At 43.2% G+C, this 27,527-nt stretch overlaps 1 protein-coding gene across 1 annotated transcript; it reads right to left on the reverse strand.

The window, feature by feature from the left end:
• Positions 1 to 1,328: 1,328 nt before the first annotated feature.
• LOC309392634 (E3 SUMO-protein ligase KIAA1586-like) lies at positions 1,329 to 24,670 on the reverse strand (the record flags this gene model as incomplete). The annotated part of the gene is made up of 4 exons (XM_081954064.1): positions 1,329 to 1,459; positions 6,516 to 7,026; positions 7,564 to 7,884; positions 24,344 to 24,670. The coding sequence occupies 4 exons, from the start codon at positions 24,668 to 24,670 to the stop codon at positions 1,329 to 1,331; spliced, it is 1,290 nt and encodes a 429-aa protein (XP_081810190.1).
• Positions 24,671 to 27,527: the final 2,857 nt, after the last annotated feature.

Here is a 27,527-nt window from a genome sequence, read left to right on the forward strand (position 1 = left end):
TACTTCAGACACAAGGTATCATTAAACAATTTACATAATGGTGCAAGTTTCAAAAAGATACATAAATGGTCAAATCGTCATAAGATTTTGATAGCCTCACTGTATAATCTTGGAATATCCATATGAGAACACTGAAATGATTTAGCAATCACAAAATATTACAATCTCTTAAAATATGGTTTAAAATATTTGCTTCTTGAAAGGGTACATGTGCCTTTAGATGCCATTTTGTTGTTCCCTTTGGGATTATCTGTGCTGCAATACATGTAGTATCTACTGAGCAACAAATTGCTTCTCACCAAATGCCTGATTCTATTTAACTGGAGTTGGTGCAGTTTGATCTGAAATCTTCCACACATAAAGCAAATGGTTTGCAAAGATTTATTTTCTATACCAAGTGCAACAAAGTCCAGCACATTTTCATGTGACAAATCAATCTTCTGAACAAAATTGTGTGTTTTATGAATCTTTTAATACTTTTTTTTTAAAAAAAAATGTCTGTCATATTCAGGGGAGCCTCAAAGGAACAGTAACTCATGTTTATTTATAAGTCATGCTGGTTTAACTAATCACATTTTAATTTTAATGCATTTTGCAATTTCATATTTATTGTACACAAATAGGAATTTTATGAGCATATCTCCATGTTATTAATGTTTAGTATGTTGACTTCCCTCTAGAGCCTGACCCTGTGGAACACAAATATCAAATAAATAGAAACAAATTAAAATCCGATAGGCCTCGCGAGTCCCCCTTGCTGAGCAAATAAAATGGCCTGTTCTCCCATCACTCAATGAATCTTCTAAACTGATTAAAATAAAAGATTTCCTACAAAGTTTAGGTTGTATTTTCATTTTTCTGGCATGAATCAGTGCTAAATGATTCTCTTCTCAGACTTAACAGTTTCTATGCTGGAATTTCTGTTTCTAATATGTTTGTATGCTGTAAAACCCAATTATGTTTAGAGATACCGGACCAGGAGCTTATAAGAGGCGCTAAGAAAAAGTTTTGCAAGGTTTTCTTCCAGAATATGATGGAATATACTTTTAAAAAGTATATTCTTTGAAACTATTTTAAGTAAAATCTATGGCAAGTTTGCATAAAGGCGAGTAATGAAAAGGAGAATGGGACAATTTGCCACAGCCAACTCATGTGGCCACCTCACCACTGCCAATTTTCCATGGTCAACTCACAGAGCCAACGTGCCATTGGACAATTTGCCACAGGCAACTCACCATGAGTCAATTCTCTGTAGGACAAATTAACAATTCCATTTAATTATTTAAAATATATTTTGTATCCTTTTTTAAATGATTCCATTCCACCATTTATTGTAACTCTTGTTCCTCAGTGAGTTGTCCTGCAGCAAGTTGGCCATGAAGAGTTGGTCCCACAGTAAGTTGGCATGTCAAGTTGAGTGTGGTGAGATGGCCATGGTGAATTGGCCATGGTGAGTTGACTGCAGACCCAACAAAAAACAGACAGTAATGTTGACAGAAAAAGAGAGTTTCAATCTGACCTCCCAAAATGAATCCTTTTGAATCATCCTATTTCTCTATGTGTGAAAGAGACCATATACCAGAGTTATAGGATGGAAAACGGAAGTTGCATAAAGACTAGACTGGAGCATATAACATTGGTTTAAATGGAAAAACAAGCCTCCAAGCCTATCAACAGCACATTTTCTTTATAATCCACAATTACATAAAATAAACATATAAGATTAATAAAAATCATAAAGCAGAAGAAAAGAAGAAAGTCGCAGCAAAAGTCTTTAAATAAAACCAGGAGTAAAAATAATTGTGAAAGTCCTAGGGCTATTATTAAAGATATCCAACTACAACAAATTTTTGTGTTAGAGGAAAGTTGGCTTCTCCTCAATCCTTGTCATGAGACAACATTGAGATATTGTGAAAACCATACTCCATACTAAAAGGCTCTCTAAAATGTATAACTCCTAGAACAGCCACTTTCACAATGTTAGAATATTGTGAGAGCATGCATAGTATTGCAACCCAGGATTCCACTTATATCTGTTTGGCTGTGCCTGTATTTCTAGCCAGGAAAAATAGTACAATTATTACAGGATTACAAGTCACAAGCAGAGACAAATAGATAGATATATATTATTAAAGTATGCCAGCTGTTGAGTTGAGAAAGGAAATTCCATGTAGTAGCAATAGAGATGTATTGCAGCTTTCAACAATTTAATTAGCTTTTTAGTCAATTCAAGGTAATTCTCTTGGAGGCAGAATAAAAAAAAGAACAGCTTGAATTACTAGCAACGATAGATATTTTTTGTCATCAACATTAGCGTATTTTATGATTCTCTGGATTTCCATACGCAATATGAGCCTGGAGATTTGAAATAAGATATTGTTCTCTGAGGAATACCCACAAACTTTTCAGGAGTATTCACAAATTTCAGAATGAAGTGAAAGACTGAAAAAATTGTCTTTGCCCTCTATTGATTTCTATTGGGTTGAATTTGATTGGTAATCAGATACCCTATGTGATATTATGCTTTTAATTGTCAAGCTCAAGCTGTAGCTTTAAGGTGCTGGAAAAGGGGGAGAGTTTTTTTCTTTTTTTCTTATTGCGTTCTTGTGTTCTGCGATGCGTGCATTTATTCTCATGTTCGTTTGTCCTATGTATGTTGCAGGGCAGATTTTGCATGGCATTTCGTAGACTCCTTGGTTTTCTAGCTGGATTTTGTCTTTGGGGTTTGCACAGTGGTGGGTTTCAAATTTTTTTGGAACCTACTCTGTGGGTGTGGCCTCCTTTGTGGGAGTGGCTTGCCGACCATGTGACCTGGTGGGAGTGGCTTGCCGACCATGTGACCTGGTGGGAGTGGCTTGCCGACCATGTGACCATGTGGGAGTGGCTTGCCGACCATGTGACCATGTGGGAGTGGCTTGCCGACCATGTGACCATGTGGGAGTGGCTTGCCGACCATGTGACCTGGTGGGAGTGGTCAAGATGATGTCACTGAATTCTTTGCCACAATGGGTGAACTACAATAAGACTAAAATAAGTACAAAAACAATAAAAGAGCTACTTACAGAAGGAGGATGACTGTTCTTGCCAGTCTTCAGTATCACGGACTCCAGTGAATGGGCTGCACAAAGAAAACACACAGAAATGAACTCTTTCATTGCCAGTTTGGGATGAAACAAGCACACAAAAGAATAGAAAATGAAAATTACTGTCCTTTTTTGCGTCTTCTGCACCACCTTGCTCCAACAACCTGCATAAAGACAGACAGAGAAAGCAAGACCTTAATTGCATGCACTGCATTAGGATGAAACAAGCACACAAAAGAATAGAAAAGGAAAATTACTGTCCTTTTTTGCGTCTTCTGCACCACCTTGCTCCAACAACCTGCATAAAGACAGACAGAGAAAGCAAGACCTTAATTGCATGCACTGCATTAGGATGAAACAAGCACACAAAAGAATAGAAAAGGAAAATTACTGTCCTTTTTTGCGTCTTCTGCACCACCTTGCTCCAACAACCTGCATAAAGACAGACACAGGAAGCATGAAGGGCTTGCACTTCACCATCTCAAGCATGAACACAGCACAGACCACACCACTCAGCCAGCAATAAACTCAGCTACTTACAGAGGAGAGATGACCAGCTTGCCCGTCTTCTGCACACCACCTTTTCAATGGAAGCCCAAGATACCTGCATAAAGAAAGACACAGGAAGCAAGACCTTAATTGCTTGCACTTCACCATCTCAAGCATGAACACAGCACAGACCACACCACTCAGCCAGCAATAAACCCAGCTACTTACAGAGGAGAGATGACCAGCTTGCCCGTCTTCTGCACACCACCTTTTCAATGGAAGCCCAAGATACCTGCATAAAGAAAGACACAGGAAGCAAGACCTTAATTGCTTGCACTTCACCATCTCAAGCATGAACACAGCACAGACCACACCACTCAGCCAGCAATAAACTCAGCTACTTACAGAGGAGAGATGACCAGCTTGCCCGTCTTCTGCACACCACCTTTTCAATGGAAGCCCAAGATACCTGCATAAAGAAAGACACAGGAAGCAAGACCTTAATTGCTTGCACTTCACCATCTCAAGCATGAACACAGCACAGACCACACCACTCAGCCAGCAATAAATTCAGCTACTTACAGAGGAGAGATGACCAGCTTGCCCGTCTTCTGCACACCACCTTTTCAATGGAAGCCCAAGATACCTGCATAAATAAAGACACAGGAAGCAAGACCTTAATTGCTTGCACTTCACCATCTCAAGCATGAACACAGCACAGACCACACCACTCAGCCAGCAATAAACCCAGCTACTTACAGAGGAGAGATGACCAGCTTGCCCGTCTTCTGCACACCACCTTTTCAATGGAAGCCCAAGATACCTGCATAAAGAAAGACACAGGAAGCAAGACCTTAATTGCTTGCACTTCACCATCTCAAGCATGAACACAGCACAGACCACACCACTCAGCCAGCAATAAATTCAGCTACTTACAGAGGAGAGATGACCAGCTTGCCCGTCTTCTGCACACCACCTTTTCAATGGAAGCCCAAGATACCTGCATAAAGAAAGACACAGGAAGCAAGACCTTAATTGCTTGCACTTCACCATCTCAAGCATGAACACAGCACAGACCACACCACTCAGCCAGCAATAAACCCAGCTACTTACAGAGGAGAGATGACCAGCTTGCCCGTCTTCTGCACACCACCTTTTCAATGGAAGCCCAAGATACCTGCATAAAGAAAGACACAGGAAGCAAGACCTTAATTGCTTGCACTTCACCATCTCAAGCATGAACACAGCACAGACCACACCACTCAGCCAGCAATAAACTCAGCTACTTACAGAGGAGAGATGACCAGCTTGCCCGTCTTCTGCACACCACCTTTTCAATGGAAGCCCAAGATACCTGCATAAAGAAAGACACAGGAAGCAAGACCTTAATTGCTTGCACTTCACCATCTCAAGCATGAACACAGCACAGACCACACCACTCAGCCAGCAATAAACCCAGCTACTTACAGAGGAGAGATGACCAGCTTGCCCGTCTTCTGCACACCACCTTTTCAATGGAAGCCCAAGATACCTGCATAAAGAAAGACACAGGAAGCAAGACCTTAATTGCTTGCACTTCACCATCTCAAGCATGAACACAGCACAGACCACACCACTCAGCCAGCAATAAATTCAGCTACTTACAGAGGAGAGATGACCAGCTTGCCCGTCTTCTGCACACCACCTTTTCAATGGAAGCCCAAGATACCTGCATAAAGAAAGACACAGGAAGCAAGACCTTAATTGCTTGCACTTCACCATCTCAAGCATGAACACAGCACAGACCACACCACTCAGCCAGCAATAAATTCAGCTACTTACAGAGGAGAGATGACCAGCTTGCCCGTCTTCTGCACACCACCTTTTCAATGGAAGCCCAAGATACCTGCATAAAGAAAGACACAGGAAGCAAGACCTTAATTGCTTGCACTTGCACCTTACATAAGAATAGCACAATGAAAGAGATACACTCAAGTACTTACTTGTTTTATTGCTTTTCTGGTTGTTGATATCTCCATAGTGTCCTTAGGCTTCCAGATTCTTCTGTTGCAGCTTTCTTCGTCTTCACCCGTGGATCATCAGCTGTGTGGTGGTGCGCTCTGAGCCAAGCTTTCACTGTCGGAATTGGGTCCCATCTCTCAACAGGTATGCCAACAACACTTATCACCATCAGATTACTTATGTTTTGTACAGTTAGGCGTGTTCTTTGTTCCGAACATATGAGGTTCATTTTTGAGAACCCCCTTTCCGCCTCTGCTGAACTAACAGCAATTGTCCTGACAATATCTCTAGCTTTCCGGATATTGCCAGGAATTTTGTACTTCTGTGGATTTTTCTTCACATTTTCCAAAAAATCTCTGTAGTCGTTCACATTAATGTTATGATTAAAAATAGTGCCAAATGCATCCAATGCTTGCTCTGCATCAGCCCATGGAACGACTACATCTTCAATGTGCCAGTAATCTGGCTCCAGATAAGTGATAAAGTGCAATTTGTTTGCTGCTGGCAATAGGCTACCTGTTCTTAGATGGTCGCAATCCATCAGCCTTTTCTTTAAATTGGTGATGATGCTTTCCACAAGTATTGCACGAGGAAGGGCAACAAATCGGTGATTTGGAGCTAACTTGATGTTTTGGAAGGCTTCTGTTTTTAGCAATTCCACAACTTTGTTTTCATATGTACCCTTTTTCTGTCTAAGCACTTCAAAAGAATCGATTGTTCGCAATACTAACTTTTCAGCTTGGAAGATATTTGTCTCTCTCCCCTGTAGAGTATCTGACAGACTTGAAAGTTCACTTAGGATGTCGATCATAAGGGCCAAATCCTGCAAAAAGTGTAAATTTTCGAAACGGGAAGCCATGCCTGGGAACCTTTCATTTCCCTGAAAAAACTGATGTAGCGCTGGATAAGCACGCCACACAGCCATGGTTGCCCTTAAACTACAGGCAGCCCATCTTGGTCCCAAAACTCTGCCAATCTTCACAATTTCTATTCCCAATTGTTCAGAGATTTGGAAGAGGTCATTCTGGCTCTTGCAGGATTTGTGGAAGGTGGTGTGCACTTTATCCAGGAAGATCTTGAAATGATTGATCTGCTTCACTTCTCTTATTGCATCATCCAGCACAAGTTGCAGGCGGTGGTTCAGGCAGTGCCAGATGATGATGTTTGGGAACTCTTGAGCTATTCTGGAGCTGACTCCAGATTTTCTTCCAAGCATAACGTTGGCACCATCGGAGCAGAAAGCGATTAAATTCTTGCGTAGATATCCGGTGGTAAATCCAACTCTATGCAAGCTTTCCATTGCTGCAGAAAATATGGTCTCTGCATCTTGTCTCTGTAATTCCAGAAGCTCAACGAAGATGGTTGCTGGGCACTCTGGATCCTCAACTTTAACGAAAACTATCAGCACTGCTCTCATTGAAAGTGTTGAGGCTTCATCAATAATTAGACACACCTACAGAAGAGATGGGAAGAAGATCGCAGGGTCGGTTTTATGGATAAAGAAGTGGAACTGATTAAGCAGATAAAAGAGACTGGTCCAAAACAAGTTAAAAGAATATATAATGTACTGTTAGAAAGAGACTCAGAAAGTGAATTGGTTAAGGATTGTATGATTAAATGGGCTCAGAATTTTGGTGAAGTGGTTATGTTGGAAACGTGGGAAAAAATATGGGTTCAGAATGTTAAATTTACACAGTCACAGAATTTAAGGGAGAATTTTTATAAAATGTTTTACAGATGGTATTTAGATCCTAAAAAATTATCATGCATGTACCCAAATGTTCAACCAAAATGTTGGAGATGCGGGTGTCTAGATGCTACCTTTTTAGGGTGGAGGGTGGGGCAATATATATGTATGAATAAATTATAAGATGGGATTAATGAAACATTGTTATGCTAGGAGAAATTTATATTAAGAGTTATAGATGTTAAATTACATCACAATTACATTACAAAACTCTTTTAATAAAAAAATAATAATTAGACACACCTTTCGATTATTTGCAATAATCCTTGAAAACACGGTGGTCTTGATTTGGTTTGCAATGAATTCAACGATTTTCACTGCAGATCTCCGTGAATGCAAGCCAACTCCCACATCCACTCCAACTGTATTGAGCAAATTTACTTGCGCTTCGATGTCTGAGAAGGGATTACATCTTTGCGCCAGATCGTAAACGGTGGTAAATATTGTGCAAGTAGTGGATAAATGTTTCTCAGTTGACTTATCCACGGATTTGGTCAAAGCCTCCTGCTCCCGTTGCTTACTGGTCTCCACGCAAATAAGGTGGGCTTTTGATTGAAAATGTTCCTTTAATTTTTTTCGGAGTGATGCTTGTTGTACATCCTTGCTTTTCCCTGCTGGTGCCACCTGGAAATGTTTCCACTCTTTGGAAACATGAATACCTTGCTCTAACGAGAACATGGGTTTTGCACAGTACTCACAACCCAGCTTCTTGTCGGATACTGCCAGTCCATCATACTTGTCCTTGAAGTTACTGTATTGCTGCAAATTCCAGCAATCAGGAAGTTGTAGAACTACAGTGGAGTCGATGGACTTGCTGCTTTCGCCGACCTCAACTGGTGGTAGTGGTCGTGCTGGTGGTGCTGGCGCTGGTGCTGCTGGCGCTGGTGCTGCTGGTGGCGCTGGCGCTGCTGGTGGTGCTGGCGCTGGTGCTGGCGCTGGTGGCGCTGCTGGTGGCGCTGGTGCTGGTGCTGCTGGTGCTGCTGGTGGCGCTGGCGCTGCTGGTGGTGCTGGCGCTGGTGCTGGCGCTGCTGGTGGTGCCTGTTTTGGATCAGCTGATTCCTCAACTCTTGGTTTTTTGGAGAAGAAAGCAGTCAAACTCTGTTGCCTCTTCATTATGATAAGTAATACTAACTGCCTGCCAAAGAAATAAAACAATATTGGACTGAGGGTTGTAAGCTGAGGACTACAGGTAACAGAAGGGACCTCTGCTTTCAACCAACAATGTATAGTCTTTTCAGGAAGGATGAGAAACAGGAAAGATATAGTCTTCAGTTCAAGAATGAATGTCATAGGTAGATTTAGTTCTCAGTTCCAAAAAACAAGAATATATGCAAGTAGCTATTCAGAAGTTAGTGGTTAGAAGCAATGGTAAAGCAAGATATGGAATTAAAACCAGAAATATTTTGTTGGCTATTTGAAAGGGAGTACAATATATATTTAATTTTACACATGTTAGCAGCTGCTGGAATTGTGTTTGCACAACAGTGGAAAAACAGAGTTATGAAAATGAATAAATATTACAATGTGCAGGAATAAATAAATTGACAATTAAAATCAAGAAGTCTTAGAATACTTTGTCACATGGGATTTGTTTTAGCAATTGCTAATTAACGGAAACAGAAAAAAGTATGAAAGAAAACAATAATTAAGCCTACTCTCGCAGCATTACACACCCACACCCATACAAACTATGACAGTGCCAGGAAAATCCAAAAAATAATATCCCCCCCCAAAAAAAAAGACTGCAAATGAAACCAGCTATTTTTTCCCTCTGAACACTTTTAAGCAACATAGTGCATCACAAAGAAAACATTTGGAAAAACTCCAACATAGTGCATCACAAAGAAAACATTTGGAAAAACTCCAACATAGTGCATCACAAAGAAAACATTTGGAAAAACTCCAAACAAATAAATAAATTATTACAGTAATTTCAACTTATAAACAATAAAAAATAAAAATTCCCAAAAAATAATTAGAAAAAAAAATCTATAAATAAAAAAAATCTTTTGTTAAGTATTCCACCAGCAAAAATTTATACTGCAAGGTAGTGTATCAGCCAAGGTATACTGTTACCATAATTCCACCAGCAATAACTTATACTGTAACTATTTTAAGTTATACTGTTACTGTTATTTCACGAGCAATGTTTTAGATTTTAACCATTTCAAACTATTCCACATACAATTAAAAGGGAACCATTTAAAAAATATTCCATACACCAAAAATTGCAATAAAACTATTTTTAAAAAATCTATGCACAATACATTTTAAAGCATTGAGTATATAATATTTTTAAATTGTTTACTTTAATTTATTGGGGAAAGATTCTTTTTTTAAATAGTCTAAGACAATTTAAAAAAAGGATCTGCCACATACAATTAAAAGGGAACCATTTAAAAAATATTCCATACACCAAAAATTGCAATAAAACTATTTTTAAAAAATCTATGCACAATACATTTTAAAGCATTGAGTATATAATATTTTTAAATTGTTTACTTTAATTTATTGGGGAAAGATTCTTTTTTTAAATAGTCTAAGACAATTTTAAAAAAGGATCTGCCACATACAATTAAAAGGGAACCATTTAAAAAATATTCCATACACCAAAAATTGCAATAAAACTATTTTTAAAAAATCTATGCACAATACATTTTAAAGCATTGAGTATATAATATTTTTAAATTGTTTACTTTAATTTATTGGGGAAAGATTCTTTTTTTAAATAGTCTAAGACAATTTAAAAAAAGATCCACACACAATAAATTGAAGTAGACCATTTTAAAATATTCTATGCTAAATACTTTTAAGTAAAACTATTTTAAAACAATTCTTAAATAAAATATATTTTAAAATACATTTAAAAAAAAAGAAAAAAAAACCAGGTCACTTACCAGCAGGCAGAATCAGCAGCACTCCGATGCGATGGATCAGACTCCGGACTCCGATGCGATGGATGGCGAGACTGGCTGGCAGCAGGAAAGGTAAGACACCTGGAGAAGAAATAGAGTAAAGTTTAGTAAAGACATCGCCTGGCAGGCTTAGCTAGCTAGCCAGGCGAGGCTGGAGAACGGGGGGGGCTTTTGGCCGCGGGGCATATGCGAGGCCGCCGCCGCCGCTCGCCCGCCTTCGGCCAGATCGGCCACGCGAGGCCGCGGCTTTCCTGAGGAAAGGCCGCGGCCGCCGCCACCGCCGCCGCCACCGCCGCCGCCACCGCCGCCGCCCGCCTGCCCGCCTTCGGCCAGATCGGCCACGCGAGGCCGCGGCTTTCCTGAGGAAAGGCCGCCGCCGCCGCCGCTACCGCCGCCGCCGCCGCTCGCCCGCCTTCGGCCAGATCGCCTACGCGAGCCCATGGCTCGCGCAAGTTAGGCCGCCCCGCCCGCCCGCGGCCGCATGGCCTACGCGAGGCCGCGGCTTTCGTGAAGAAAGGCCGCGGCCGCCGCCACCGCCACCGCCGCTCGCCCGCCTTCGGCCAGATAGGCCACGCGAGGTCCCGGCTTTTGCGAGGGAAGGCCAAAGGCCTTCCCGCGCAAAACTAGGCCGCCGCCGCCTGCCTTCGGCCAGATCGCCCACGCGAGCCCATGGCTCGCGCAAGTTAGGCCGCCCCGCCCGCCCGCGGCCGCGTGGCCTACGCGAGGCCGCGGCTTTCGTGAAGAAAGGCCGCGGCCGCCGCCACCGCCACCGCCGCTCGCCCACCTTCGGCCAGATCGGCCACGCGAGGTCCCGGCTTTTGCGAGGGAAGGCCAAAGGCCTTCCTGCGCAAAACTAGGCCGCCGCCGCCGCCCGCCTTCGGCCAGATCGCCTACGCGAGCCCATGGCTCGCGCAAGTTAGGCCGCCCCGCCTGCCTGCGGCCGCGTGGCCTATGCGAGGCCGCGGCTTTCGTGAGGAAAGGCCGCGGCCGCCGCCGCCCGCCCGCCTTCGGCCAGATCGGCCACGCGAGGTCCCGGCTTTTGCGAGGGAAGGCCAAAGGCCTTCCCGTGCACAACTAGGCCGCCGCTGCTGCCCGCCCGCCTTCGGCCAGATCGCCTACGCGAGCCCATGGCTCGCGCAAGTTAGGCCGCCCCGCCCGCCCTCGGCCGCGTGGCCTACGCGAGCCCATGGCTCAAGCGTTAGGCCTCCGCCGCCTGCCCGCCTTCCGCCGTGTGCCCCCCTGCCGCCCGCCTGCCTCCCGAGCAAAACTAGGTTGCCACGCCGCCGCTCGCCCCCCCCACCGCCCGCCTGCCTCCCGAGTGCAGCTGCCCCCCTCCCACCGCCTCGTGCGCCTGCACGAGGCCGCGGCTTCTATCGGGCCTGAAAAAGGCCTTTCATCGCAAAACTCGCCCGCCGCCGCCCGCCCGCCTCCCGCCGCCCCGCCTTAGTTGCTTACCTGAGGGAAGCAGCTCCTGGAAGGCGAAGGGAAGAAGAAACGAAACTCCAGATAACCGTTTGCTCTATCACAACTTGCAAAGACTCTTTTGAAAAGAGAAATCTCCAAAAGAGAAAGACTCTTTTCAAAAGAGGACTTTTGGCCATTGGCGCCACGTTTTTAAACAGGCCGCCTCGAGCGCTGATTGGCTGGACTCCAGGCTGGAGTCTCCAGCCAATCAGTGATCGGTGGGCTGGGCTAGACTAGTGCGGACGGGCGGGGGAGCGAGCGAGTTGCGACGGGCGGGGGAGCGAGCGAGCTGTGATGGGCGGGGGAGCGAGCTAGCCTTAACGGCGAGCGACGGGGCCGGTGCCGGTTACTTCCGGGTTCGGTTACTTCCGGGTTCGGTCTGGAACCGGTTCGCGCGATCCGGTGCGAACCGGTTGGAACCCACCACTGGGTTTGCACATAGTACAAACGAACAGGAGAATAAATGCACACATCTCAGAGCACAAGAATGCAGTAAGAAAAAAAGAAAAAACTTCCTCCATTTTCCAGCACCTTAAAGCTACAGGACATGAAATTAATTTTGAAGGAACCAGGTTAATATCCAAAACTGAACACTTCAACAAGAGAATAATTATGGAAGCTATCGAAATAGAGAAACATTCCCACAACATGAATAAATGTGATGATACCTCCTACCTACCAGACATCTGGAAACCAGCCCTAGTCAACAAATGAGTCCCACCCACCACCCAGGCCATTACAACACAAAACAACGGAAACACAGGCAGCACCAATCAGCACCAATCTACCAATCATGGTGCAGCCACACATCCAATCAACCCACTTACTGAAACAAAGCCAGCACTCCACACACACCCCACCAAGATTTATAGAAAGACAACAGCTCCGACCACACTTGAAGCCCAAAATCCAGCCTGAAGATGGCGAGTGAGACCTTGCTGAAATGTTACCAAGACAATCTCAATCTTACACAGGAAAAGACCCGAATACAACAAGACCAGCATACCTACATTCGTGACAATCTATGAAAACATATATACCTGTACTATTGGAACGGGCCCGGCATCATCCACATAGGCACACACAGCACGCACATGTGTCATACTGTCCAGCGACGCCTCCGTGAGCCTCCACAATGCTCCAGCTGCTCAGCAGAGCATCGCACAGGCACTGTTTGTACCGTGTGTGTGCGCAGAAGCACCAAAGACTTTAAAGACAGGTAAGGAGCGAGGGCGGGATGGTGGGCCCTCCAGAGCACCATACCGGAAGAGTACCCAGTGCTCTGGGCAGGCTCCGGTACACCGTACCGGGATGTACTGCCTACAACCCACCACTGTAGTACAACAAAATCAAATACAGCAAATGTAAAATGAAAATACCATGCAAATTAGATAACAGCTAGGCCGACATCAAAATCTGAAACTATATAAATCAAGATGCAAACAACTCAATTTTAAAACTAATTTAAAAGTCTGAAATAGGCCTTCATCTAGGGCAGGGGTCGGCAACTTTAAACATTCAAAGAGCCACAAAGCTCCTAACCAGAAGCCCAGCATTCAATTCTGGAGCTGACAGGAAGTCCTGTTCCCCCACCATAGAGTCTCCTCCCATCCTTTTTCCTCTACCTGTCCTAACTGAAAGCCCTATCATTTGTTGAGCTGACCAGCAACAGGGAGCTGCAGCAGAGGGATGGAAGAGCCACCTGCGGCTCCAGAGCTGCGGGTTGCTGACCCCTGATCTAGGGTCAAAATGACATTAATTTATCTCTGAGTGGAAATTCTATAAATGGGGGGCCACCACAAATAAATTTCGGGGAGAAAGCTTTGTAGATGAATATCACCATTGTATTACTATGCATGCACATTAATTATATGAATATATGAAACAGTCCTCTTCACAAGGAATTAGTATCTATTAATAAGTTGAATTCTCCAGCCATTTATAGGCTTATGTACAAAGTACTGAACATTTAGATTAATCTCTGACATACAAAGCTGTCCATAATTCTTTAGTCTTCCAGACTAGATGCATTGATTCTATAAACTGAAAGTTCAGATAAGCTTTTAAAAAACCCATTAACACAGCGAACGGGATGGGCTTAAGGCTGACACTGACAAAGTAAAGGGTTTCACAGTAGCGCTGCATCAGATTGATTCAAGTGTCAGATGTTTAACACCATCAAATGAGGCAATATTACATAAAATTGATGGAACAAAGCCCAGTTTAATTCATTTGGGTGTCAAGACTGGCAAGTGGCTACTCATAAGCTTCTGAAGTACTAAGGTCTTTAGAAAACACTGAAGTTGGTGAGAGCCAGACATGCAGCTGAAATGAAGACACCCAATGAGACAAAATCATACAAATAGTTTTAGAGACACAAAAGCAGCTAGCAGGACAAAGAACAAAAGTTGTACTGGAAAGTGGCTATTGGGAAAAAAATGAAAGTTAGGAAGCTTAATAAATTGATTTCAATTTCCCATCACTATGTATTAGCTATCATAATTCTCCAAATATTTCAGTTCTTGGCCATTGTCTTGTGTTGAATATATGCATAGGAAATTGTAAATCATTGGCTTTTTGTTGCTGTTGCTGGTTTGTTTTTGGTAAAATACTAATTGAACTAAGAAGTATTTTAAGATGAATGTGGAAATAGAATGGAATTCTTGGTAAAAACATGATAAATGTTAGATGGACTAGAGGACAGATAGTTATCTGTCCTTATCCAGAGTGAGTTGATTTGAGTAAGTAATCACTTTTCTTTAAGTGAAAAATGCAGCACCAATTTATTTTTTCAAATTCTACTACTAAGTTCAACTCTTCATTACTTGGAATTGATAATTTCAATGGCCCAGTCACACATACTTTCCTATCCTTTTTGGCTATTAGGTGTACAGTGTGCACGATCTGCTAGGGCAATGACTCCCAACATTTTGGAGGGCAAAGAACCTTTTGTGGGCTGGGACAATGTGTTTTACATACTTCCTGGATCCCACATGTGTGCACATCGGTGCAGATAGAGCTTCCCTCACCCATGTGGCCCAGTTCCTGGTAGGCTGAGGACCATTGGCAGTCTGCAGCCCAGGGGTTGGGGACCCCTCTGCTGGGGGATAGATCTCTATCTTTACTACTAATAGGATATTTATTTTGTGACCCCTGATTTTTTAGAATTCTGACAATAAATGTGTTTTTCTTTTGTGAAGCTGATGCTACATCTGTTTGGTTATTAAGATAGACATCCTTTTGTAATTTTAGACAGGGAAGGGATGAGAAGGGAAGGGGAAGGGGAGCGGAGAAATCATGCACCAATGTTTTTTGAACAGATTGATCTTAATCACTACAAGTAATTATTGGCTTCTATAATTAGATTTAACAAGAAATTTTAGAATGCTTACAATCATCATACTTACTTTAATTAACAAATAGTTTGTTCTCCTCCTTGTCTACTTATCAAAAATGATTCTATTTAATACAGAATATCTTGTTAACTGAAAATCAAGCACACATACATTAACACACGTGTGTGTGTGTGTGTGTGTGTGTTGCATATGTGCTGATAAAAAGGCCACAATAAAAGTTGGTTTCCACCTGGATGGTCTCCTGGAGTGAGCCGAAAGCCATAAAAAGGAAACAGTGTGCTCCCTCTCATATTTGGGCATATCAGGAGTTGTGCCACAATACATACATACATACATACATACATACATACATACATACATACATACACACATACACATTATATATATATATATATATATATATATATATATATATAGTGTGTGTGTGTGTGTGTGTGTACATAATATATTGTCAAGTAAAGAGATGAGAATCTGTTTACATTTTTGTAGAACTTGATTACTTGGCCATGATATGTGATGGTTATTTGAATTCCTTTCTTTAGTAAGAGAAGAGGCTGAAATCGATGCTTTGCCCTTCTTCCTTTTTGCATGTACATGTATCAAAAGAAGTGATGAATTGTTTGAACAGAGCATCTGAATGATAAACAAGTCTGGATTTTGCAGTTGGCTGGGAAAAAGAAGCTTTAGGGAGCTAAAGGACTGCTGCTTGGTTTGGAAGATTTTTGTTTTATGCACGCATAACCTTGTGTGGATGGAGGGTTACATTCAATCTTATGTGGCAGCAGCCACATTCAAAAAGTAGACATTGTTGTTAATATAAATATGGCCAAGAAACGAGTGGGCAAGGTGAAGATGAGGGGAGGGGGAGAGGAATAGGTTCTACTTTAATATTAAATATGCCTCCGGTCATCCAAAAAGGGGCATGACAGCATATTTGGATATATTTTTATGCCATTATTTCTACATACTTATTCTTAAATTTTAAAATAAGTCAAACATCTCCTTCTCTCTCTCCCTCCCTCTCTCTCCCTCTCTCTCTCTGTCTCTCTCTCTCTCATCTATTTATCTCTGTTTCTATCTATCTCTGTCCATCTCTGTCTCTCTTTTTCCATCTATCCATTCATTTATCCTATATGTTCAACAATTGAAAACGATGAAAACATTTAAGGGATAAAGTTTGGGGACAAGCTCATTGCTACCATACTTAACCCTTTACAATCATCCAAGAGGCATTGAATAAATAAGATTGTACTGCATTTCTCCATTACTCCTCCCTTAACATGCCACAACAATTGAAATGACCTTTCCCTTAGGGTAGGGAAAGAGGTATAAACAGGACAGCAGAATTTAGTATTCACCTGATTCACACGTGGATGGATTTATGGAAAATGTTTATCCGTGAATAATTGTGTTTTATGTTTTTATGCTTTTATACAACACACACACACACACACACATGCATACATACATACACCAACATGTGCTGACTAAATATTTTCTAGCAACTCAGCATTGAACTTACCGATGTGATTATATATTTATACATTCATTAATGACATACTGTACATTACAGTAAGAGCTATTGGAAAACTGCTTTAGAATCAGAGCCACTGCAATCAAATAGCAACAAAAGGGGGGGGGGGACTGAGAGCAATGATTTTATAAATATATACTTTTAAACAAAATCTGACCATAGAAAAAATCATCTTGTATCTAGTGCAATAAATCTTATATGTCATTGTGCATATATCTAACAATCATGTTTATTTTCTTGTATGCTGAAAACACAAAACATCGACAAGTAGGAAAGGAACCAAATTGTTTCTATTGCATTTCTTTTCTATTCTATACCATTTCAGCTTTAAATCCCTGGAGGTATTAAACATAAAGCCAGAAACAGGATAAACAAATTCAAAGGTGGATAAAGCACAAGAATAACACCCTAAAACAGCTTCTTAAATAACTGAGCTTCCATCTCCACAGAAGGATTATGTCTGGGGAATCAGTTACTTCATTGTGAATTTGCAGGGGTTTTTTTTCATTTCATTACTATAGGGGTGTCAGCTTAGGGTATTTTATGACAGCCAGAAGAAAGTGTGTGTGTGTGTGTGTGTTTTGTGATTTGTGTGCATGTGTATGTTTGTGCATTCCCCAGAGAGCCTGAATGTAGAGAAAAACATCAGGTTATCAGTTAAGTTTGTGACAGGAAAACTATCGGGGTTAAAATGCTAAAAAGCAGTACTTTGATCAAAATGGCTACTGACACCGTTGCTTTTCATACGATATTGCAACCATCCTCCATTTGATATTTAGAATGTACAACACAGATCTGTGTGACATTTTCTGGTATTTCTTTTAGTACCTTTCACACATGATGAGCCAGCTTTATGAGTTAGGCGTCACCCTAACATCTTTCACCACTTCTGGAAAATAATCAATGGTGCTTATATTCAGGTGTCACAGAAACAGGTTATCTGTTGCCTTTGACACCTGAGATTGCAAACTTAGACATTTTATGTCACTTGGACTGTTTTGCATGTGTGAACTTTCTTTTCCAAAGCTTTAATTTTTGGCTTGGGAACATTTTTCAAGCTTCATACATGACATTGGTCTCAAATTTTAAAGTGATATTAATACTTTTTCTTTGAAGTAGTAAAACTAAAAATATGTTCTGAGTTCACCATAGATACCATTTCTGTTTCTTGGGCCCATTGATTTTAATGAGGAAAAATGAACAAAAGCATATAATAATTGAATGTTGATCTTAAATAAATATATATTTTTTCCAAAGCTTCTGAGAAACTATGGCTATAGTTCATTACTTTTTTGTTGATTGGAACCTTTTAAATGAAACATAAACATATTTGACACATTATTTTTTAAAAATATATACAATAGTTAAGTGCCAATGAGATGCCCAGTCCTTCTACAATCACTTCCGACTGATAACCTGATGATTTATCCCAGATAAACTTCAAACTAGGAATTTCATGTAATGTGCTCTCTTTCTGCCATGTTCTGCTTGATCTGTACTAAATTTACAGATCTGGTGGGAATATTTCACACATATCCAGTAGAATGGTGCAGAAACTGTTACTGTGGATTTTATAAAAAATAGAATTTTCATAAAAACAGCAAGAACTTAGATTATATAATGAATGTTCACATCTGCCTTCATAATGGCATTTCAAATTTGCCCTGTTTAAACTGGGAGTCTGTAGTTTGTGGATGATTTAACTACCTTGAATAGACACACTAGTTAAATTCCCACAAATTAAAATGTTTTGCTTGTTGTAGTTGCTGCTAGTTTTTTTTAAGCATTCAAGTATGTTTTTACTATCATAGTTTTACAGCATTTGATGTTTGGTAAACTTATAATAATACTTAAACGTCTTAAAGGGTAGTCTGTTCAATCTGGAAAGAAGAAATTCTTACTTCCCTGGAAATGTGACAACCGATATAATATTTTCCAACTAACAAATGTTATTAAAAGGTGTAAGCTTTTGTGAGTTGCAGCTCACAGAGAATATTTTTGCTACACGGTTCCCCTCCTATAATGTTGACAACTGATATATATCACTGAATTATGTGAACTTGACAAGACAAATATCTGCATAAGGTTAAAATGCAATTGTTTTGTATCTTGCAGTAGAAGGTGGCAATAAACTCGCACAAAATCTTGGATAGACTTAAAATGCTCAGAGTCAAACTGAGCGAGGCAGATTGCCAGCTGGAAATGGCATGCTTCTAGCTTTAATATTTAAGAACAACTAGGAGGAAATTGTTGACAGATGACAAACAGAGGCTCTGAATAGGGAATATGCCTCAACCGAAACTTTTATTTATTGCAGTCTTCTGGGAAGATATTGAAATGCGTTATCTGTCCATCATAACTTGAAAATTGCTTAGCATCGTAGTGCAATAAAGTAACAGGTCACCTCTGCTATGAGGAAGGTGTTAGATGTGCTTTGCTGACAGTAACTGATTGACATGAGAGGTGGGGTTGGGGCAGAATGGCAGACATATTCATGAGTGATCACGGTGATACTTCTCTTCCTTGACGTCATTGTCATCTAGGGCCTTACAGAATATATTGACTCTTATGGGGCATTTTGAAGCAAGGATGGTCCTTGGTTCTCTCTGAGATATTAACCTATCCAAGCTAGGCAACATCATCAGTGCTAGTGATGTTATCCAGTTTGGGTAATGAAATGTTCTGCAAGAAAACAACAAGCTTAGAAACTATCACGGACCCCTCATTTCAACCCTGAGCTAGAAATATTCTTCTTTATTGATTTTGAAGCAAATGCTTGAATAGCTTAAGAATGGGGGTAGAAACAGGACACAGGCAAAAACTCTTATAATTAAAAGATATTATGAGTTTTTTTTCCTTAATAGTTTATTTATTTGCATACTGTAATACTTGTAAACTTGCATATAAACTTGCATTGTAAACTTGCATAATGTTACCTTACAGGACATGAGTGACATAAAAAATTAATTTAAAAAATCTAAGCTTAAAAACAATACATTCTAAGCATAATAATTTAAGGTGCAATGCATCTGTGTACACTAGGTGAAAGAAAACACAAAACCAAAATCCATTTTGGGAAGAGGGATGGAATAATGGGACCTCTATATATAGTAATTGTCTTCCCAAGGCCCTTTGGAATGCCCAGGTTGTAATAAGTTCTCAAAATCCAGTGGTGTGGGGAATAGACTATTTTGAGAAGAATTATATTCCTTTTATATTCCACACATTGGACCTTGTTTTTGTATCTGAGCAGTGGACGAGTGATCTGGGTATAGGGGACTTTGTTGTTACACCCCTGTCATGGTCGGATCACTCATGTCTCCGGCTGGACTTCCCTGGCGCTACCCCCCACCACGAGGAGGCGGGACCAGATGGTCCAAGCTGGTACCGCCCCAAGCACCTGATGGAGCCGGATAGGTTCCAGACGGAGCTTGGGCCATTACCTGTAGCCCTGACCCGCGCTCGGTCGGAGGACCTAGCGGCCGCCTGGAATAGGGCGGCGGCTGGGGCCTTGGACCGGGTTGCGCCTTTGCGACCCCTCCTGCGGCAGCGACCCACCCGGGCTCCTTGGTATACCGAGGAGCTGAGGGTGATGAAGCGCCATAGGAGACGTCTAGAGAGCAGGTGGAGGTCCTCACGCTCCGAATCTGATCGAACACAGGTAAGAGCCTATTTACGGACCTACCTTGTGGCATTAAGGGCGGCCAAACGTAGATATTGCGCTGCTCTTATTGCGTCCGCGGATAACCGCCCTGCCGCCCTGTTTAGGGTGACCCACTCCCTCTTGTCACAGAGGACGCAGGGGGCACCCTTGCAGGGCAGAGCAGAGGAGTTTGGGGAATATCTGCAGGATAAAGTCGCTCAGATCCGGAGCGGATGGGCCCCCCTCAGTGGACCAGACGGGCCGCCAACAGCGAGTCTTGTGAGACCATCCTGGGAGGAGTTTGATTCTGTTGCCCCCGAGAATTTGGATAGGTTGCGTGGACGGCTACGACCCACCACATGTTTAATGGACCCGTGTCCCTCCTGGTTGGTACTGGCATCTTGGGAGGTGACCCGAGGCTGGCTTCTGGGCCTGGTGAATGCCTCATTGGGTGAGGGATCCTTACCAGCCGCCTTGAAGGAGGCGGTGGTGAGACCCTTACTTAAGAGGCCTGCACTCGACCCAATGGAGCTAGCTAACTATCGTCCAGTCTCCAACCTTCCGTTTTTAGCGAAGGTTGTCGAGAATGTGGTGGCGCAGCAGTTTCCACAACACCTTGACGAATCCGAGTATCTAGACTCACGCCAGTCCGGCTTCCGACCCGGGCACAGCACAGAGACAGCCTTGGTCGCGTTGGTCGATGATCTCTGGAGGGCCAGAGATAGAGGTTGTTCCTCTATCCTGGTCCTATTAGACCTCTCGGCGGCTTTTGATACCATCGACCATGGTATCCTATTGCGCCGGTTGGAGGGGATAGGAGTCGGAGGTACCGTTCTGCGGTGGTTCGGCTCCTACCTCTCCGACCGGAAGCAATGTGTGTTGACAGGGGGACAGAGGTCGACCCCGAGGCCACTCACTTGTGGAGTGCCACAGGGGTCGGTCCTCTCGCCTCTCCTGTTCAACACATATGTGAAGCCGCTGGGTGAGATCATCCGTGGTTTTGGGGTTGAGTGTCACTTCTACGCTGATGATACCCAGCTGTATATTTCAACCCCAAACCACCCCAACGAGGCTGTCGAAGTGATGTCCCGGTGTTTGGAAGCCGTCGGGGTCTGGATGGGGGACAACAGACTTAAACTCAACCCCTCCAAGACTGAGTGGCTGTGGCTACCGGCACCTCGGTTCAGCCAGCTGATTCCATCGCTGGCCATAGGGGGCGAACAATTGCCCCCTGTGGAACGGGCGCGCAATTTGGGCGTCCTCCTTGATGCCCGGCTGTCAATGGATGACCATGTGGCAGCCGTGGCGAGGGGGGCGTTCCACCAGGTTCGCCTGGTGCGCCAATTGCGCCCCCTACTGGACCGGGATGCCCTACGCACGGTCACTCACGCGTTGGTGACGTCCTGCCTGGATTACTGCAACGCTCTCTACATGGGGCTGCCCTTGGGACGCGCCCGGAGACTGCAGTTAGTTCAGAACGCAGCCGCGCGGGCTGTGATGGGGAGTACAAGGTACTCCCACGTAACACCTCTCCTGCGCGAGCTGCACTGGCTACCTGTGGTTTTTCGGGTGCGTTTCAAGGTGCTGATTACCATCTTTAAAGCGCTCCATGGCACGGGACCTAGTTACTTGCGGGATCGCATCCTCCCACATACATCCCTGCGGCCAATTCGCTCACACAGAGAGGGACTTCTCCTGGTGCCGTCCACTAGGCAATGCCAACGGGCGACACCAAGGAGTAGGGCCTTCTCTGTGATGGGCCCAACCCTCTGGAATGACCTCCCCCCCGACATTAGAACCACTACTGACCTCCGCTCCTTCCGGCAAAAATTGAAGACTCACCTGTTCCGATTAGCAGGCCTGGCATAATTACAACTGTCCCTCCTGGCAAATGTATTAACTGGTTATTTTAGGGGTATTGTTTTTAACTTATTGTGTGTGTTTTAGGGGTTCAAAATCCTATATTTATATATATTGCTTTGTACAGTTCTTTTAATTCCATTTTTAACCTCCTCCATTCCAACTGTACATATTCAATTTTTATTGTATTTTGATATATTTTGCATGGACTGTACACCGCCCCGAGTCCCTTTTGGGAGAGGGGGCGGTCTAGAAGCATGAATAATAAATAAATAATAAATAAATTTTATTTTATTTCATTTAATCAAGCAAGAAGTAGATAACAGATATAAGTAAAGGCATGATTATGAATACATGAAATGAATATAAGGAATATTAGGACAGGGATGGTAGGCACGCTAGTGTGCTTATACACACCCCTTAAAATCCTCTTAGGAATGGGGTGAGGTAGACAGTAGACAGTCTAAGGTTAAAGTTTTGGGGATCTGGGGAAGAAACCACAGTGTCAGGTGGTGCATTCCAGGCATTGACAACTCTGTTACTGAATACTGTCATATTTTCTGCAATCAAGTTTGAAATGGTTTACCACAAGTTTGTATCTATTGCGAACTTGTGTGTTTTTGTGGTTGAAGCTGAAGTATTCATTGACAGATAAGGACATTGTAGTAGATAATTGTATGTACTATGTCTAGGTTGTATCGAAGACGGCAAAGTTCTAAATTGTCTAAGCCCAAAATTTCAAGTCTGTTGACATTTTTTTTCTTTCCAAGATGGCGACGCGCTTAGACACTGCGGCTTTTAGCTCTTGGTATCACAGTGGAGTTAGACCAAAACTAGTCTATAACCACAGGGAGTTACTAAAGATTGGACCTTCTAGTCGACTAAATATTACCAGCGACTTCCACCAGTCTCATAATATACCGAGTGACATAGTAAGACTGCCAGGCTCTCCATGGATCGTTGTTGGGCCTAGGAGGCAGCGAAGAGAGTGGAAGCAGAAGCGGGGATGCAGATCTGGTTGCTAGTTCAGTTACAGAAGCAGCCTCACAGACCAGCATTACCAAGCATTTTTCTAACCAACTCTAGATCCTTTGTCCACAAAACTGATGAACTAGAGCTATGGATGGCAGCGAATAAGCTCATTCGTGACTGCTGTGTTATGATCATCACAGAGACCTGGCTTCATCCATTTGTACCGGATGCATCAGTGGACTTAACTAACCACACCACACACCGCTTTGACAGAAACAGCAACTCTGGTAAAAGCAAAGGTGGAGAACTTTGTATTTACACACATAATAACTGGTGTACTAACAGTAGAGTTGCTTATACTCACTGTTCTGCAGATGTGGAATTCTTAACTGTCATTTGTCAGCCATTTTATTTACCTAGAGAGATTTCTGTTATAGTTATCACTGTTGTCTATATTCCACCTGATGCAAATGTTAGCACAGTGCTCTCTACGTTACAGGACGCCATCGAGAGGTAGCAGAAAACTTACCCTGAGGGCACTTTGGTCGTGGCTGGGGATTTTAATCAAGCCGATCCAAAGTCTGTTCTCCCTAAGTTTGTGCAATATGTGCAGTGTACCACCACAGGTAAGAATACTCTAGACCATATGTACTTAAACTTAAGGCAGGCATATAGAGCAATACCCATCTCCCATCTGGGTACGTCTGACCACATCTCTCTGCTACTGTGCCCAAAGTATATTATATACCCCTTAGGAAAAGGATACGACCAGTCTTGAAAACTGTCAAAATCTGGCTGGAGGGAGCACTCTGCTAGTTGCAGGACTGCTTTGAGACTACCGAATGGAGTATATTCAAACATTTGGAGCTGCAAGAATTCACTGACACTGTACTTTCATACATTAAAACATGCACAGACAATGTAACAGTGAATAAGCACATCAGAGTTTACAGTAATCGTAAACCCTGGATGTCAGCAGAGGTACAATCATTTCTGAGAGCCCAAAATGTTCTAGCGAGGGAGAACGCGGGCAGACAAACTGAGGCGAGCCAGTACTTCAAAACACTAACAGTTTTTAATGCTAACAGGTTGCCAACGTGGCACTTCACAACATGCATATCTCAGCTGAATGGCAACAGCTGATCCTGTTTGACAGCTCTTTATATATGCCGGCTGTCAAACAGGTAACCATTCAGGAGTAGGGACAGCACCCCCTAGTCAACGGTCCAGAGGGAAAACTAAAGAACGTAGCACTCCTTCTCCTTCTCACCTAGAATACGCATGCATAATCTTCCAAGTAACCAGGGTGGCACCAGACTTGCCCTGATCTTCTCAGTGTGCTTTCAGAAGCCGTAGTAGGTAGTTGGCTCATCGGAGATACTGGATTAACAAGAGACTGCACCATATTTTTTTCCAACAACGTCTTTGTCACCTCGGAACTCAGAAATGCTGGAATGTCACTGAGAAGAACAGGTATGGCCATGGTTGGTTTTCCTATGGTAGCATCGAACCTCTCGGGGGAAGGAGAGCGAGATCGTAAATTCAGTTCACTAGTCTCGGCTGGGGTGGTCTGCAGGCTTAGCTGACGTGGGTGTTGGACCACCATGTTTGGGATAACTTGCCTGGCCCTTAATTGATTGATATGGCATCTCCAAACCCTTCCATCCTCTATTTCTACTATGTAAGAGCAGGGCCCTGTGATTTGTTTAACTATGCTAGGCAACTACAAGGCATGGCCAGTGTAATTTCTGGCATAGACTGGTGCTTCCACGGTGAACCCCCTAAGCTGGCTATAAGAGTTCAGGGAACTTTCAGGGGCATACTCTGGGTGGAGATGGTCCAAAGTGTTTCTTATTCGTCTACCCGTTAACAACTCAGCTGGGCTTTTGTTGGTTGTGGTGCATGGGGTGGCATGTGGTCACAATAAGTATTTGTCAATGTCCTCCTGCCAGTTCATGGGGCCAAACCTCCCTAAAGCCTCCTTGGTTGTGCGGACCACTCGTTCCGCCATGCCATTCGCCACGGGGTTGAATGGGGCTACAAAAGCGTGGTGGATTTCCAAGCGGGTGAAGAAAGTGGCCATTAGGGAGGCTGTAAATTGGGACCCATTATCAAACACAATCAAGTCGGGCAACCCATGGGTAGCAAATAACCACCATAATACCCAGATAATGCTGGAGCTGTGGCCGTAGGCATTAAACTTACTTTAGTGGTAGGCATTGGAGCTTGTTGTATAGCTTGCACCTTGTCAGGGGTAGGATGGATTTCCTTCGTGTCTACTAAGAATCCCAGAAATTCGACCTGAGGTACCGCGACCTGGCATGCTGACCCACCATTCATGCAACCCAGTTGTGAATGGGCCATGGCCTGATAGTGGACCGTGATCTGGGTGTTGGGGATCCCTGGCTTATAGTAAAAACTGCTTATTAAAAAGAAAACCGTAGCCTTCTCAAAAAGAGAAAGCAAAATAGACCAATTCTTGAATCCAGCTCATCTGTCTGGAACCCACACTGCATAACACATCCCATGTAACAGTGTGTACAGATTGGGGAGCCACTAGCATGCCCGCAATATTAAACATCTCTGTGACACACAAATTTAGAAAGTATGACTTTCTTCATTTTTCTGATAGCCCTGTGTAGTTGTTAGCTTCTAAAAAACAGTCGAATCGGGAAATATATGAGTCCCAGGTCTCTGTGGCCCCATTAAAAACTGCTAACGTGTTCATTGAAGCCATTTTGAGGTAATTTGTTGGCTCAATAGATGATTAGACCGCAGTCCTCATTGGGTTTGTGACTTCACTCAATCTCTCTTCAAGTGATTCCTCTCAGGGAATTCAGCTCCCATGAATCAGCTTTGTGGTAGTGACTCTTATCAGCTCTGCCTGGGCTCCACCTCAGGATCCCACCCTCATCATCAATGTTCTAGCTAGGGAGAACATGGGAGAACCAACTGAGGTGAGACTTCAAAACGCTAACACTTTTTAATGCTAACAGGTTGCCAAACGCGGCACTTCACAACACGTACGTCTCAGCTGAATGGCAACAGCTGAGCCCTGTTTTACAGCTCTTTATACATGCTGGCTGTCAAATAGGTAACCAATCAGGAGCGAGGACAGCGCCCCCAAGTCAACAGACCAGAAGGAAAACTACAGAATGTAGCACAAAACTCCACCTTCAAGGCAGGAAATGAAAAACAAATACAATGAAGCCAGGGCAAACTTGAGAAGAGGCATTAAGGCAGCTAAGCAAAAGGTAGAGAAGTATCTTGAAGATAATAACTCAAGACAGGTGTGGCAGGGGCTATAACACCTAACCAACTATAAGGACAATACGAAAAATTAGCCAATGCTAATGCCCTGCTAGTAGAGGAGCTAAATAACGTCTTTGCTATTTAGCTCCTCTACTGATCAAAAGATCAGTCTCTGTGGCTCTAACCCAAAGGACATCTAACCTCCAGTCAATCACCCTGGATGAACATCAAGTGAGAGCTGAGCTGAAGGCTGTAAATCCCAACAAAGCTGCAGGTCCAGATGGGGTGTTGGGGAAAGTGGTAAAAACCTGTGCTGACCAATTAACAGGGGTCCTGACAAGGATTTTTAACATCTCCCTTCAACAGGCTAGAGTCCCATCATGCTTGAAAGCAGCCACAATTATCCCATTTCTGAAGAAAGCAGCCATAAATAGTTTGACTGATTATAGACCCATTGCACTGACGTCTATAGTGATGAAGTGCTTTGAGAGACTGGTCTTACAGCACCTCAGGTCCTGTCTTCCACCAAATTTTGATCAACACCAATTTGCTTATAGAAGCAACAGGTCAACCGGGGTGCTATCGCCACTGCTCTACATATTGCACTGAGCCACCTTGAGAAATCTGGGAATTATGTCAGAATGCTTTTTATAGACTATAGCTTAGCCTTTAACACCATCTTACCAGGAATTCTCATTGAAAAGTTGACTGACTTGAATTTCCTTCCCCTCACTTGTGAATGGATCAAAGACCTCCTGATGGATCATCCACAAACAGTAAGGGTTGGGTCCTTTACATCTTCCACGCTGAAGCTCAGCACAGGCTTCCCCCAGGGCTGTGTGCTCAGCCCCTACCTGCACTTGCTGTATACATATGACTGCATATCCTCTGATCCATTCAACATCATAATAAAGTTTGCAGACGACACAACAGTGCTGGCTCTCATAACTGGAGGGGATGAATCATCATACAAGGAAGAAGTCCAGAAGGTATCCGCATGGTGCTCAAGAAACAACTTATATCTAAATAGTAGTAAGACAAAGGAGATGGTGCTGGATTTCCAGAAGCACAGAGAGGAACCTGCCCCACTCTGGGAGGAGTTTGACTCTGTTGCCCCCGAGGATTTGGACAGGTTGCGTGGACGGCTGCGGCCCACCACATGTTTAATGGACCCGTGTCCCTCCTGGCTGGTACTGGCATCCTGGGAGGTG

Source organism: Natrix helvetica (assembly GCF_964273705.1).
Source record: "Natrix helvetica genome assembly, chromosome: 5".
Classification (NCBI taxonomy): Eukaryota; Metazoa; Chordata; class Lepidosauria; order Squamata; family Natricidae; genus Natrix; species Natrix helvetica.